The sequence below is a fragment of the Lipotes vexillifer genome, unplaced genomic scaffold (genome assembly GCF_000442215.2).
Source record: "Lipotes vexillifer unplaced genomic scaffold, Lipotes_vexillifer_v1.1 scaffold40, whole genome shotgun sequence".
Lineage (NCBI taxonomy): Eukaryota > Metazoa > Chordata > Mammalia > Artiodactyla > Lipotidae > Lipotes > Lipotes vexillifer.
The window spans coordinates 4,546,364-4,561,055 of record NW_006771578.1 but is presented as its reverse complement, the minus strand read 5'-3'; the positions used below and the strand labels follow the sequence as shown (position 1 = coordinate 4,561,055).

The 14,692-nt window shown below is 45.6% G+C and overlaps 1 protein-coding gene across 1 annotated transcript in view; it reads left to right on the top strand.

The window, feature by feature from the left end:
* The window catches only part of CLSTN2 (calsyntenin 2), a 655,546-nt gene that overhangs the window by 495,006 nt on the left and 145,848 nt on the right, over window positions 1–14,692 (top strand). Inside the window, exons 3-4 of the mRNA XM_007446973.1 lie at window positions 8,927–9,122; window positions 9,864–10,072. Coding sequence (XP_007447035.1) covers window positions 8,927–9,122; window positions 9,864–10,072 — 405 coding nt within the window. The remainder of the gene's footprint in view (window positions 1–8,926; window positions 9,123–9,863; window positions 10,073–14,692) is intronic.

Sequence of the window (14,692 nt, the reverse complement as noted above, 5' to 3'; positions counted from 1 at the left end):
CCGATCTCAAACATGGACAGGGAGTTAGACAGAAGTATGTGGCTTTTTCTACAACATAATAAGAGTGAGGAGAGCTAACTCTTAGGTGGTACATACGTCATGCCAGTCACTGTTAAGCACTTTGCATATATTAACTCATTTAATCCTTCCAACAACCAAGAACGCTATGAGGTAACTATTGCTAACATTGTCCCATTTCACAGATGAGAAAGCAGGCACGGAGAGATAAGTGACTTGCCCAAGGTCACACAGGTAGTTAATAGAGGTAGTATTCGAGCCCAGCCTCTCTGGCTCCAGAGCCAGATGTTTACCACTCATGCTTGGATGAGGATGTGGAAATGAAGTTCCCCACCCCTGGAGCTCTGTAGACATTGAGCTCTGCCTGGTTACTCTCACTGCAAATGCCCCAGCTGTGCAATACAGAGAAAAATGAGTTCCTCTGAGATTGGGATTTTTCTGAGAGGTGGTGGATCATGTTTCAAGTATCAGGAATAGGATATGGAATCATGATCTGGGTGGAAACTATGGTTGATAAATTATAAGCTTTTTGGTTTCATGACCCCTTTATGCTCTTAAACATTGCTAATGACTCTGAAAAGCTTTTATCTATGTGGGTTATATCTATTGATATTTACTGTTTTAGAAACTAAAACTAAGAAACTTACAAATGCTTATTTATTAACTTATTTAAAAATTACAATAATAAACACATTCCAGGTTAACATATATAACGTAATTTGACCCCAAAAATACATTTTCCAAAACAAAATTAGTGTGAAGAGTGGCATCGTGTACATTTTTGCAATCTCTTCAGTGTCCGTCTTGAATATCCTCATATCTTCTCTGCCTTCAATCTGTTGTGATATGCCTTTTAGGTCAAAGTATGTGAAGAAAAAATATGGCCTCACCCAGATATATAGTTGGAAAAGGGAGGAGTATTTTAATCTTTTCAGATAATTGTAGCTATTCTTCTCTGATACTGTACCAGAACTCCATAAGCAATGGTTTCTTAAAGTTTAGCTACAATACAATAAAGTACCTGAAATCACATCAGTGAACTTACTATATACTGCTGCATTAAAATCCATTGGTTTATTTTGCACTTTGAATGAATCTTTTACCCATACATTCTGTGTAACAGTATGCATTGGTCATTTAGAAGTTAGTGATTTATGGTTAAGTAGGTCTTTCTAAAGTTGACATATTTCATTATACATTATCAAACAGTCATTAATAGCACTACTCACTTCATCAGAAAAGTATTAAAGCATTGGTAAATTGTCACACTCTCTATGGCAGGCACAAATTTTCCAAAATTGAAGTCTCAAATTTATCATTGGCAACCACTACTATGAGTTCTTTTCCTTGAAGTGACAGGCTTACTTTAAAAGAAAGTTTGCCACACACTCAAGTTTGAATAAACATAGTTTGTCTGTCAATCATTCTTTCAGGTAAAAATAGCATCCCCTACAAAAACTTCCTAGTTTAGCTCCCATTCAACTTAAATCACATGAATGCTTTTCCTAGAGACAAACCAGCGTACTTTGCTCTGCAAAGATGTTTTATGTGTACTTTCCATTTTGTCGCACAGAATATTAAAATACATGTACTCAAGGATTGAGATTTAATAAAATGGGTAATATTTACCACATCATTAAAGTCATTCTTAAGTGAAATTGGCCTTCTTTCTTTCGTTCTTTTTACAGTGACTGTGTGTCACATAGAATGAGGTCAGGTGCTACTAAGGCACAAGCACTTTTATTCACCACTGGTTTTATACAAACAATGCAAATATCAACACAGAGACAAAGTCAAATAATGTCTTAGTGTTCATATGATGATGATTTTGACTTTGTGGACATAGCAGAAAGGCCTTGGGGATCCAAGGGGTCTACAGATTACACTTTGAGAACCCCTCTTCTGGAACATCACACCCACATGAAAGAACAGAGGGCACAGGTGTTAGATTCAAAGGGTCTAGACATCGGTCCTTGAGCCACTCCTTACTATCAAAGTGACCTTGGGTGAACCAGGTAATCTCTCTGAGACTCAGTTTCCTCACCTGGAAAATAGAATCAACCCAATCTGTTGGTCAAGGGTATGCAAGAGTAGGAACAAAATACACTCTAAAAATCAATTTCATTCATTCACTCATCAATTTCTTTCTTTCATTCATTCATTCATTTCCCCCAGAATCTTATGGGAGGAATTAGGAGACAACTACACCAATTTCTGCTGGTGTGTCAGGAGGCATGTTACTGCAGAGGAAAAGGTAATTGTGAGATAGAGGTAGGTGATAAGGGGCTGGAGCCATGGAAACCCCGCCACCCAGCCCCAGACACTGCAGGGGCTCCTCTTCTGGTCTGGCCCCTCCAGGGGGCTCTTGGTGAAGCTGAGTTCAGCCACCTTCCGCCAGAGCCACTGCGAGATAGCCCCATGCTGCTGGCGCCATTTCCCCACAGAACCTGTTGCTGGTCCCAAGTGCGTGTGCATCTGTGCATTGCACTCCCACACACAGGTCCTGGCACACTAAGTCTCCCACCCCAGAAAGCAGGTTGGAAAGCAAGATTTTTTTTTAACACTTTTTTTTGAATTTTATTTTTTTTTTATACAGCAGGTTCTTATTAGTTATCCATTTTATACATATTAGTGTATATATGTCAATCCCAATCTCCCAATTCATCCCACCACCACCCCTCCCACCGCCACTTTCCCCCGTTGGTGTCCATACGTTTGTTCTCTACATCTGTGTCTCTGTTTCTGCCCTGCAAACCAGTTCATTTGTACCGTTTTTCTAGGAAAGCAAGATTTTAAAAGTGATATTGTTACTGAGTACAGGCTCCCTCTGCTCACCACATGACAGGCCAATAAATCAGGAGACAAGGTGTTGAGGAAAGGAATAGCAACTTTATTCAGAAAGCCGGGAGTCTGAGAAGTTGGCAAACTAATGTCCTAGAGCACCATCAGGGTCTGGATGCTAGTTTCTTTTATAGAACAGAGATGGGGAGGAGGTGAGGAAGTAAAGTAAAAAGGCCATAAGTCTTGCAAAACATCTCCTGGTTTGGCCAGCCTAGGGAAGGCGATGTGTTAATTTCTTCTTTCTTGCAGCCATTCACAGGTAGGCAGGGTCAGAATGTTTCCCTGTGAGCTGAACTAAAGCACTTTAGTTTAACATTTAGGCAGAGGGGCAATGTTCCCCGAGGGAGGCCATTATGTATGCCAATAGCTATAGACAACATCCTTCTAGTGATCATAGTAACAAATAGCAACAGAGAGCAAAGGTTAAAGTAAAAGAAACAGATCCAACATGGAGTCAGATTTTGTTCTTCCCTGTTACAGTATTTTTTATATAGAAACCATTAGGTCTGATCTTTTACTTTTAAGTACATCACCCTCCCACTATAGTGCTTTATTAGTTACAACGAATTCTAGCGGCAGGCCTCACAAAAGATCATGATAGCCCAATGTGTCATTCACAGATACTGGGAACTGCAGTTTTCAATATCCTTCCTCCTCAGAATTCTATCCCAGGACATTCCTTCCACAGTCTCTCAACTTGCTGTGCTTTTAATTTGCTATTTGATGTGATTCTAAGTAAAGAAAAACTTTTAAACGATTAGCATAGATTTTACAGTTTATCTTTATACTGTGCAATGCCAATTTGTTTCAAATGCAAACAGAAGAGCAGTTAACTGCTGTGCAGAATCTCTGAAAATTACAGCATTTGCGTGTTCTAGCTCAGGTATGCATATGTATTTAATTCTTTACCAGAGCATTGTAAAGGCTACACAAATGGTACTCGATGGTTTTCATTTCACTTCTTGATATGCGCATATTCTGCCAACATTCTCTACATTTGACTTGCTGATAGTAAGGACCGTGTGAAAAGAAAGGAATAATGGATTGTTTTATCTCTCCTTTTCTTCTCTGTCATCATTTTCAGCATGAGTGATTGGCTACTACAGGGAAGTAACATAGTAAGAAAGGATAGGACACTGTTCTTCGGTTGCTTGCCTTTTTTTCTGTGTTCAAAACAATCTTGGTTCAAACAGCAGGGGTAGCCTCTCGGGGCTGTCAGCTCCCTGCTTAGTGGACTATTCACTCGTAGCTGTCATATGCTTACCTTGTTCTGTCTCTGAGTCCCCCTGAGTGCCGCTCCCCCATCCCCACATCGTGGGTCCACCATAATGCAGTGCTTGTGGTGCATCCTGAACACTAGATATGAAGAGAGAGCAGGAACGGGGAGGCATGCCTATTACACCAATCTCCACTGCTCAGAACACGCTCCATTGTCCCATCAGCCTTCCTTTACAAAACCCAGGTTCAAAGATAAAATTATTAAGAATTTCAACATGGTGGCAGCAGAGATTTCAACCAAGCTCAGGGCCCTCTTGAGTACATGGCCCCCATGTGCCTCTCAGGTCACACACCCATGAAACTGGCTCTACCCCATTGCCTCTACTCTGGCCACACTGGTCTCTGCAGTCCCATGTCCCTTCCTTCTGAAGGGCACTACAGTGTGCTGCCCCCTCTGCCTGAAACTCAGTCCCCTCCCTTGTGACCTGGGTGCCTCCCTGTTTCTCTTCCTGTGATCTCAGCTGAGCCATCACATCCTTAGCTTAGACCTCCCGGCCTGACCTGCCCAGGTCAGAAGTCTCTTAGCACCAAGAAGCCCTCCTTCAATGCGTGTATCACCATCGCCATCCTTCATAAAGGTAGGTGATTATCTGATTCCTTATTTCCCTCCCACACGTGACTGCCAGCAGCTTATAAGCCAGGGTTTTGTTCATCACTGTTTTGCCAGTGCTGGGTGCACAGTCCCTAATAAATATGAGGTGAGTGAATGGATGAATAAACGAATGAATGTTTTTGCAACCAGAACACACAGGTCAGATGAAGAGGTGGGATAAATGAGTGTGGCATGAATTCTAGTTTTTGTTTAAAGGTGGCTAAGTCCCATCTCAGTCTGAGCTGGTGCAAACTAAGTGAGCATGGTACCGCCCTTGTGAACTTCACTGTCTCTTCCAGGAGGTAATGAGGACTTGAGGATCGGGTGTCTTTATCCCTTAAGGTATACAAGTCATTTTTTATGTGTCTCCAGCCCCAGCATGGTGCCTTGCACTTACTTACTCCATCCTCAAAAAATTCTGGTTCTATTGAGCTGAATTGAGCTGAATTTAGTTCGATGAAAATATGTTGCCCTGAGGTTTACTTTTTCTTACCTTCCCCTTGTGTCTGCATTTCCCCCTCCTCCTTTGCCTTTTCCTCCTTCCCCTCCTTCCTTCTTGTTCAGGATTTCTGAGCCTTGAGAACTACTTTAGGTGTGATCAAATATCTCCAACAGAAAATTACCCTCATTTATATTTAGTTTAATTGGACTCTTCAAAGAGAAATGGTCTGGTCTGATGGGTCTTAGAATCATGGCTGTAGTCGGGCACTCCAGAGAACACCCCAGAACCAGTCTGGGCTCATTCGCTGCTAATATTCCCACATTGGCATTGTTCTTGGGATAGAATCTCAAGGCAGGCATGTCAGAAGTCCATCCCTTCAACCCCAGCCAATTCAGAGCAGAAATGAAACTTGAGGATGCCATGTAACCTGTTCTCCTGCCCTGAAGGCTGCAGAGCTAGCCTTGTCCCAGAGGCAGTACTGGCCTGAGCAACAGCGATGGAATGGGAACCAGCCTTCTTGTTAGAGCCTGGCCCACAAGCTGTCTGTCTTGTCCATTATTCCACAACTACATTTGAGAAATGGCCAGGAGGGAATGTAGTGAAAGTGGAGTGTTCATAATGAAATTGAGGATCGACGAAATAATAAAAAACAAAAGCCTAAAGGTAAAACTGGTATTGACTGACCATCTCAGAAAACATTGTCAGTAAGAGATCGGGGCACCTTCCTATATGTAAAATGGGGTGGGGACTTCCTCTCCTGAGTGAGCCTTGAGTGGGAATGTAGAATGTTACTGGAAGCAGTTCCCTCGGCGGTCCCCTTAGAAGTAATGGGGCTGCTTGGAGACGGCTCGGTGGGGCAGAGAGGGCGTGGAGTTACAACTCAGCTATACTTGGGGTTTAAACCAACTTTCGCTCTGTGACCTTGAGCAAGTAATAACTCCTTTGATCTTTTTTGCTGTTGTTGTTAATTTGTACAGATTGGTATAAAACATATGCCTTGCAGGGTTGTTGTGACGATTAAACCAGATCACCTGAGCGGAGGTACAAAGCTCGATGCCTGACACACAGCAGGCATGCAGCCGCGTTACCCCTTCTCCTCACGGTGCCTGTGCTTTGTGGGCAGATGCCTAGTCACCCTGAGCCTGAGGCCCCCCTTAAACTCTAGACTGTAGGCACCTCATCCTGGTCGCAGCAGTGTAGCTGGGGCAATGTCAGACCAGGCTTGGGGCATGTCAGGTAGATGTTCTCCCTGCGACATTATCTCCTGGGCCCTTTTACAGGTGACACAGTTGAAACCCAGAGTCACTATAATTTGACTAAATCAACAAGTCAGTAGTGAACCTGGAAAGTGACTCAGGCCCCTGGGCTCAAGCCTGTGTTTTACTCCCCAGCAGCCTATAGCTGGACACCTTGCTGCCCGTGTCATGTGACACTCACATACCCCTTTGCACTATGAAGGGTCATTCTGGACATCTGCACATCATCTCCCCAACAAGCCTGTAAGCTCCCTCAACACAGGAAGAGAACGTGTCTCAAATCTTCAGTGCTTTCCAGGACACTTACTACAGGGCTTACAGTCAGGGTTCAAGAAACAAATATCCATCAACTGAGATAAAGAAGATATTTTCGTGGTCTTGTTTTAACGCTGAGAAATAGCTATAATACACATGAACCCAGCTGACGGAAAGAAATGTATTCATTTCACAACATGGTCAGCTCTTTAAGAAGTTGGCTTTTCAGGCTCCACAGGGATTCTGGAACTCACATAAACTCACCCCCGCTGTTTGGAGAGAACATGGCAACTCCAAGTGGTGTCCCTGTCCCCACAGGGAAGTGGTAGGTGAGAGACGTGAAGGAGGGGGGGAGGGGAGAAGGGGGAGGGGGCTACAGCAACGCGGGGCGCTTAAACCAAGAGTAAAGGACAGAGCCAAGCAATGCTGCTCCCATTTACTGAGCAAACAGATCACCTGAGGACCCTCATTAAGTTACCAGATGCAAACTATTATATATAGGCTGGGCAAACAACAAGGTCCTACTATATAGCACAGGGAACTATATCCAATATCCTGTGATAAACTACACAGAAAAGAATATAAGGGCTTCCCTGGTGGCGCAGTGGTTGACGGTCCGCCTGCCGATGCAGGGGACATGGGTTCGTGCCCCGGTCCGGGAAGATCCCACATGCCGCGGAGCGGCTGGGCCCGTGAGCCATGGCCTCTGAGCCTGCGCATCTGGAGCATGTGCTCCGCGACAGGAGAGGCCACAAAAGTGAGAGGCCCGCATACCGCAAAAAAAAATAAATTAATAATAATAATATATATATTTTTTTCCATTATATATATTCTTTCCATTTTATATATATATAATCGAATCACTTTGCTGTACAGCAAAAATTAACACAATATTGTAAATCAACTGTACTTCAAAAAAAAAAAGACATCATGGACACACCAGAAAAAAAAAAAAAAAGATGCATATACTGACTCAGGAGGTCCAGGTGGGACCTGGGAGTCTGTATTGCTAACAAGCTCCCCAGGGATGCCCAGGCTGCTGCCTCACAGAGCACACTTTGAAGAATCAAGGATGTTGTCACAAAACAAAAGACACTGAAAGCTTTGGCCTTTTTTTTTTTTAACATCTTTATTGGGGTATAATTGCTTTACAGTGGTGTGTTAGTTTCTGCTTTATAACAAAGTGAATCAGTTATACATATACATATGTTCCCATATCTCTTCCCGATTGCGTCTCCCTCTCTCCCACCCTCCCTATCCCACCCCTCCAGGCGGTCACAAAGCACCGAGCCAGTATCCCTGTGCCATGCGGCTGCTTCCCACTGGCTATCTACCTTACGTTTGTTAGTATATATATGTCCATGTCTCTCTCTCGCTCTATCACAGCTCACCCTTCCCCCTCCCCATATCCTCAAGTCCGTTCTCCAGGAACGGACCTGTTTTACCCCTAGGTTCTTCATAATATTTTTTTTCTTAAATTCCATATATATGTGTTAGCATACGGTATTTGTCTTTCTCTTTCTGACTTACTTCACTCTGTATGACAGACTCTAGGTCTATCCACCTCATTACAAATAGCTCAATTTCGTTTCTTTTTATGGCTGAGTAATATTCCATTGTATATATGTGCCACATCTTCTTTATCCATTTTCTCCTTTCCTCTGCAGTCATTTGTCTTTTGACCACGGGCAAGTTCCTTAATCTCATACTGGGCAGAGGACAAGCAAGAAACCTCCTGGGAAAAGTGGCAAACTGAGATATCAGCCAGCTCCCCTGCTTGATGAGCACCCACACACCCCACTTTTTCTGCCGGGTACACCGGATGGGGCACATTTCAGTTTTACCACCCAGGACATGAACGTGTTGGTCTGAGTCTCTAAAAGCCGCTTCCTTTTTTTTTTTTTTTTTTTTTGTGGTACGCGGGCCTCTCACTGTTGCGGCCTCTCCCGTTGCGGAGCACAGGCTCCGGACACACAGGCTCAGCGGCCATCGCTCACGGGCCCAGCTGCTCCGCGGCATGTGGGATCTGCCCGGACCGGGGCACGAACCAGCATCCCCTGCATCGGCAGGAGGACTCTCAACCACTGCGCCACCAGGGTAGCCCAAAGGCTGCTTCTGCATTGACAATTATCTGTGTGGAGGAAATGGTCTGGTTTTGGGTTTGCAAATCTGGTCCAGTTGAAGCTCTGTGTTCAGTGTGGCCGTTCTCAGGATCCCCGCTCTCTGCCTTCCATCCTCCTGCAGGGGAAATCTGTGCATTCAAGATCCATGGCCAGGAGCTGCCCTTCGAGGCTGTGGTGCTCAACAAGACATCAGGAGAGGGCCGGCTCCGCGCCAGGAGCCCCATCGACTGTGAACTGCAGAAGGAGTACACGTTCATCATCCAGGCCTACGACTGTGGCACGGGGCCCCAGGAGACGGCCTGGAAGAAATCGCACAAGTGAGTGACCTGATGGAGCTCCCTGGACCCCTCCCACCCCTGCCCGCCCATCTCCATTCACACGCTGCTCTTCAGATATGCATGTGCAGTGGTCACACCGTGCTGCTCCGGCCTGCCCGACTGCTGGGCAGTTCCCCAGGCCCCTACAGGCATCAGCGCGGGCCTCCTTCTACCCCTAGAATACTCCACCCCTCTGCTCCCCATGAAGATACTCCTATTTTACCATCAGGACTGAGTTCAGATGTCACTTCCTCTGGGAAGCCTTCTGTCAGCCATCCCATCCCTGCAGACCTCGTTGGGACGTTTCCCTGGATTTCTGCCAGGCCATGTGCTTCTCTCCATCACAGCACTTTTCATCTGGGGTTGTAACTCTTAAATAGAGTTTAGCTCAGCCCCTAACCCAGAGTAAGAGTGGTTCAATTCTTACTGGATGGAGTGAATGAATAGCTGAGGGAATGGGGAGATAGAGGAAATGTGTTGCCTAAAGCTCTGTAACTAGGAAGGTCAGAGAAGGGGAGGCACCTCTCTGGGGTGGATTCATCTCAAAGGATCGGACCAAGGACAGGTAAAGGGGTCTCAATGGGAGGGAGGACAGAACACTCAGACAAGAGCCACCCCAACTGTCTTGTGGTTTCTCTACTCTCCTGACCTTGGGACCTGAGTTAGTACCTGTGGGAGGTGTGGGAGGATGGTGTGATTCTTTCTTTACCACCATCTCTTCCTTCCTGTGTGTGGTCCTAGGGCCGTGGTCCATATCCAGGTGAAGGACGTCAATGAGTTTGCTCCCACCTTCAAAGAGCCGGCCTACAAGGCTGTCGTGACAGAGGGCAAGATGTACGACAGCATCCTGCAGGTGGAGGCTGTCGACGAGGACTGCTCCCCACAGTACAGCCAGATTTGCAACTATGAAATCGTCACAACTGATGTGCCTTTTGCCATCGACAGAAACGGTGAGTGTCCTGAGAGGACCCCGGTGAATGCAAGCAGGGAAACAGCTCCACCCCCCACCCCTTTGAAGGCCAAGTGAGGGCTCTGAATGCACTTGGCAGGTGACGCCTCCTTTGCTATCCCTGATGCAGGCTCTGTAACCCAGAATTCAGCCCTGCGCTAGAAGGGATGACCTTACGTAATCAGCAGCCCGGCCAGGTCTAAAACACCCCAGAAACCTCCTCAGTGAATAGTCTATAGAACTCACAATGCCACACATTTGGATACTGAAGACAGATTGGTTTTCTGGTAGAATTTTCCTGCCGTCACCCAGATGTGAGCCATGCCATCAACTCAGCCACATCTGAGTTTCCTGTATAACAAGTGTAACGTTAGCCACACCACAACAATCTGCTCCCAGACAGAGAGAAGCTAAAAGAGAAGGCGGAGATTTTGGAAACACCGTCCAAGCTATAGACCCATTCAGGAATCTTTAAAGCTCTTGCCAAGGGTTTTTGAGAACTTCCACCCCAGTGAGAATGAGGAATGAAAGACCCCTCCCACCACACTCCAATCTCAAACTAAACTTACTGAACTGAAAAGAATCCTAGAAAGCCATTTGGATATTTCCCCATCACCATTATTAAAAAACTCATCGCAGTGTAAACACCACAACCAGAGGCCCAATCAACTCAGCCCACTTTAACTGTAATTCTCAATAACTTGATATTAATCAAGTATATTGTTTCATTATTAGCATGAGTGTGTGGGTGTACGTACATTATCCTCACTTTGTTTCAAATAGGATTTAACTGCTCAATGATGGGAAAGTTGCAAAACCTGAGACTCATCCACGCCACAAATGTTTATTAAGTGCTGAGCACAGTGCTGAGAACTGGGAATAGAGATGGACGGGAAGTCAAAACAGAAGTGGGCCTGCCCACGTGGAGCTTACCATCTAGAAAAAATAAAAATAAAAATAAAAAATAGAAAGTCAGGCAGAGTCAAGGGTGAGGGTGGTGCACAAAGCGTGCCGTGAACCAGGGTTAGGCAGCGAATTAGCCCTCAGCCTCCTGGTAGCCAATGCCTAGAGGGAAATACCATTAGTCACCTGCTTGCAAATCTTCAGTGCTTCCCGTGTTTCTTGATGTTGAGACCAGGGAGAAACTTACCCTGTGACAGAGCCTTCTGCATCCTGAGAATTGCAGCAGATTCTGTAGGGCATGGAGGCCAAGGAGACACCCTCATCCTTGGTCTCCTGGAGTTTATGATCCATCTCAGAAGATGAAACCAACATTCATCAAACAGACAAAATGGTAATAAGGAAGTTTCCTTAAAAGATGCTCAAACACGTGGCCAGTGTCAGTTATACACCTGGACATCACTAGATGCTAAGTGTGTAGGACACAAGATCAACGCATGAGAAAGCAAAGGAGAAAATACTGGACTTTAGAGTTTGGTTCAGGACTAAGAAGCAGGTAATTTCCATTAGAAGAATTGCTCCTGATAGCTTTTCCCACAGGCCTTATGAAGTGGCTGGCCTGTACCCACCAACACAGACATACATGACACACGCACACACGTACACACACACACACGCCACTCTACAAAATATGAAACAACTGCTTTGTATGTTTCGGGTCCCCTGTGATCAGCTGTGCTGTCTATGTCCACAAGAGCTGTGGAACTTGGGGAGTGACAAGTCCTTGCTGAAGAGCTAGACTGGACATGGGGGAGGGTATCTGGAACAAGTGGTCAAGCTGCCCTGGGCCTCCTGCTTAGTTCTGGAGAGTCACGACCCGGGAGAGAGGAGATGCAAATTCTTTCACCTGAGGGTAAACTGCCCCAGTCATGAAGATAATTACTCACCTTGATGAGCCATTTCACTAACATATGCCAATTTATTTACCTAGCTGTCTCATTAAAAGTGAGTAATGGTCCTTTGCCAGGCCTTTGCCTCCAGCTTTGGTTTACAGCCTGAGATGAAGAGGAAAGCTGGCACTCTGGGAGCTGTGCCCCCCCACCCACCCACCCCACCCATGGCGAGGTTTACAAAAGCATTTCTCAAGTAATGAAGGCAGGACCTAAGGGCAGGCTCAGAAGCAGCTCCCATTCTAATGAGCTTCCCAGTTGGCCATTATCCATCACTTCTCCCAGTGACCTTCCCAGCTCCTTGAAGAACTTCTTTGCATGCACATTCGAAGAAGTACTGCTGGGCTTCCCTGGTGGCGCAGTGGTTAAGAATCCACCTGCCAATGCAGGCGACACGCTTCCAGCCCTGGCCCGGGAAGATTCCACATGCCGCAGAGCAACTAAGCCCGGCGCACCACAACTACTGAGCCCACGCGCCACAACTTCTGAAGCCCGCACCCCTAGAGCCTGTGCTCCGCAACAAGAGAAGCCACCGCAATGAGAAGCCCGCGCACCACAACAAAGAGTAGCCCCGGCTCACCGCACCTAGAGAAAGCCCGTGTGCATCAACGAAGACCCAACGCAGCCAAAAATAAATAAATAAAATAAAATAAATTAATTTAAAAAGAAAGAGTACTGTTGAGTTGGGCTCCACTCATTCAGGCCCCAGGACATTTTCTTTTAACGCAAGATTCAACCTCTTCCAACCAGAAGTCTTCGGCCCCCTTTCCTTGAATTCCTCCCCTGAAAAATCATGGCAGTAACAGTCCCTGCCCCACTGTGGGGTAGTGAGGCCTCAGGGAGAGGCAGTGCCTGGAGATGATGTTCACAGGTACTTAGCATATAGTGTTCCATTCATGGTGCCATGATTATTAGATATTTCCCTGGGTGACTGGGACATGAAGGGTGTTCATTCCCCATGGATTTACAGACTGAAAGTATGAGCCAATAACTGAGTTGGTGGCATTACCTCCCTCTTGGGAAATTCTGGATCCATTTCAGAAGGCTTCCAGCCCCCCATCTTCTAGCATCTGGCTGGTCTCTCTGAGATTGGGAGGGCCTCCTTCCTCACTTCCATTGAACTGATGGAAAAACTGATTCCTAAAGCATGAAGAGCTGGCCATATAGCAGCTGTCACCTCAGTGGCAGAGTGGGGACTGGAGCCAGGTCCCCCGAGTGTTGGTCCCAAAGCCTTTTCACCAGTGATATTATCACTGTCTTCAGTGACATTTGACAGGAACACATGGCAGTGGCATTTAAGTTCAAAAATACAAAGATATGTCTTAATCCTACGCCTACCACTCTGTGTATGTGTGTGTGTGAGAGAGAGAGAGAGGTCCTTGACAAGCTACTTAAACCTGGCCTCAGATCCTCATTGTAACATGAGAATTAAGTACTGCACTCAGCCAGGGATGGGAATGATGGCTAAGAGAGCATCAGGGCTCTCGGTGACACCTGGTCTCCACTTGGCAGACTTTTCTACCTTCCAAGCAGTGGTTGGTCTCATTCAGCCTCTGCTGAGCCCTCCACAGGCTGCCCTGGTGAGTAACAGGCATTGGACACCTATGATCACAGTGTGTCCTCAAGTCTGTTTGTTCTCCAAGTACATGAACACACTTGTCTTCCACCTGAATAGAAGAGAAACGCACGTCCTTTGTGGAAAACAAGGGAAGCATAGAAAAGTATAAAGAAGTAAGTCACCTGTAATCCCACCAAAGAGAACCACTACTGGCATTTTACCAGCACTTTTTCTATGAAGTTCTTGAACAAAATAAGGCCACGCTTTCCTTGCTTTTCTTTATCTTCCCCTTTTCACTTAACATTCAATTGTGTGGATTTTTTCCATCCATAAACATGCTTCGTAATTAGCACTTTTAGCACGAACAGCAGTCCGTCTGAGCAGAGAATCAGGCTTAGCTTGTCTCTTACTATTGGGCCTCCAGTTTCTTTACTCTTTTTCAGTGTAATAAATAATGCTTAGATGAACATATTTGCACCTTTGTCTGCAATTTTTATCATTATTTCTGGAGTCAGTTGTTAGACGTGGAATTGCATGGCCAAAAGGTATGAACACTTGCAAAGTGACTGGCCTGCATAAGTTTCCTACAGGGTGACTCCGATTTAAATTCCATCAGAAGGAAGGTGCAGGTAAGTGCGCCTGTCTCATTGCAACCCCTACTCCACCTGAGCGTTTAAAAAATACCTTCACTATGACCCGTGGTAGGTACGGATAGAGTTCTTTGAGAGTTAACCTTCCCAAGTTCATCTGGAACAGAGAAATAAGCCCAGAGATCAGTACTCACCTGGGTTAACTGTGGACTCAGTTCTCCTGAGAAGGCACCACTAGGAGAAATCATTCACCTGTGGGGAAAATAATACAATTGTCACAGAAGCAAAAAGGAGGGCTGTTTCTGATCTTTCAAAATGTTTTTAAATGTGTGACTTAGCCAAACACGACCCTTCCCTCTACAACCATCAGTGAAAATATTATACTCTGATGCTTCAAATCCTGTGCTCTGAAACCCATTCTCCCATGCGTGAAGTCAGTGGGGGTGGAGAAAGTAAAGTAGTTTCTCAGTTTCATTAAGACTTCTTACAGAAGGGGAGCTGCCGTAAATTGAGCCAAGGATTGCGGGCTCGTGTGTTTATTTTTATTTTTCTACCGCAATCGATAGTGTTTGGTCTGCTGAATGTCACACGGACAGTAAACCCTGAGCCTTCCTCTTCTACGA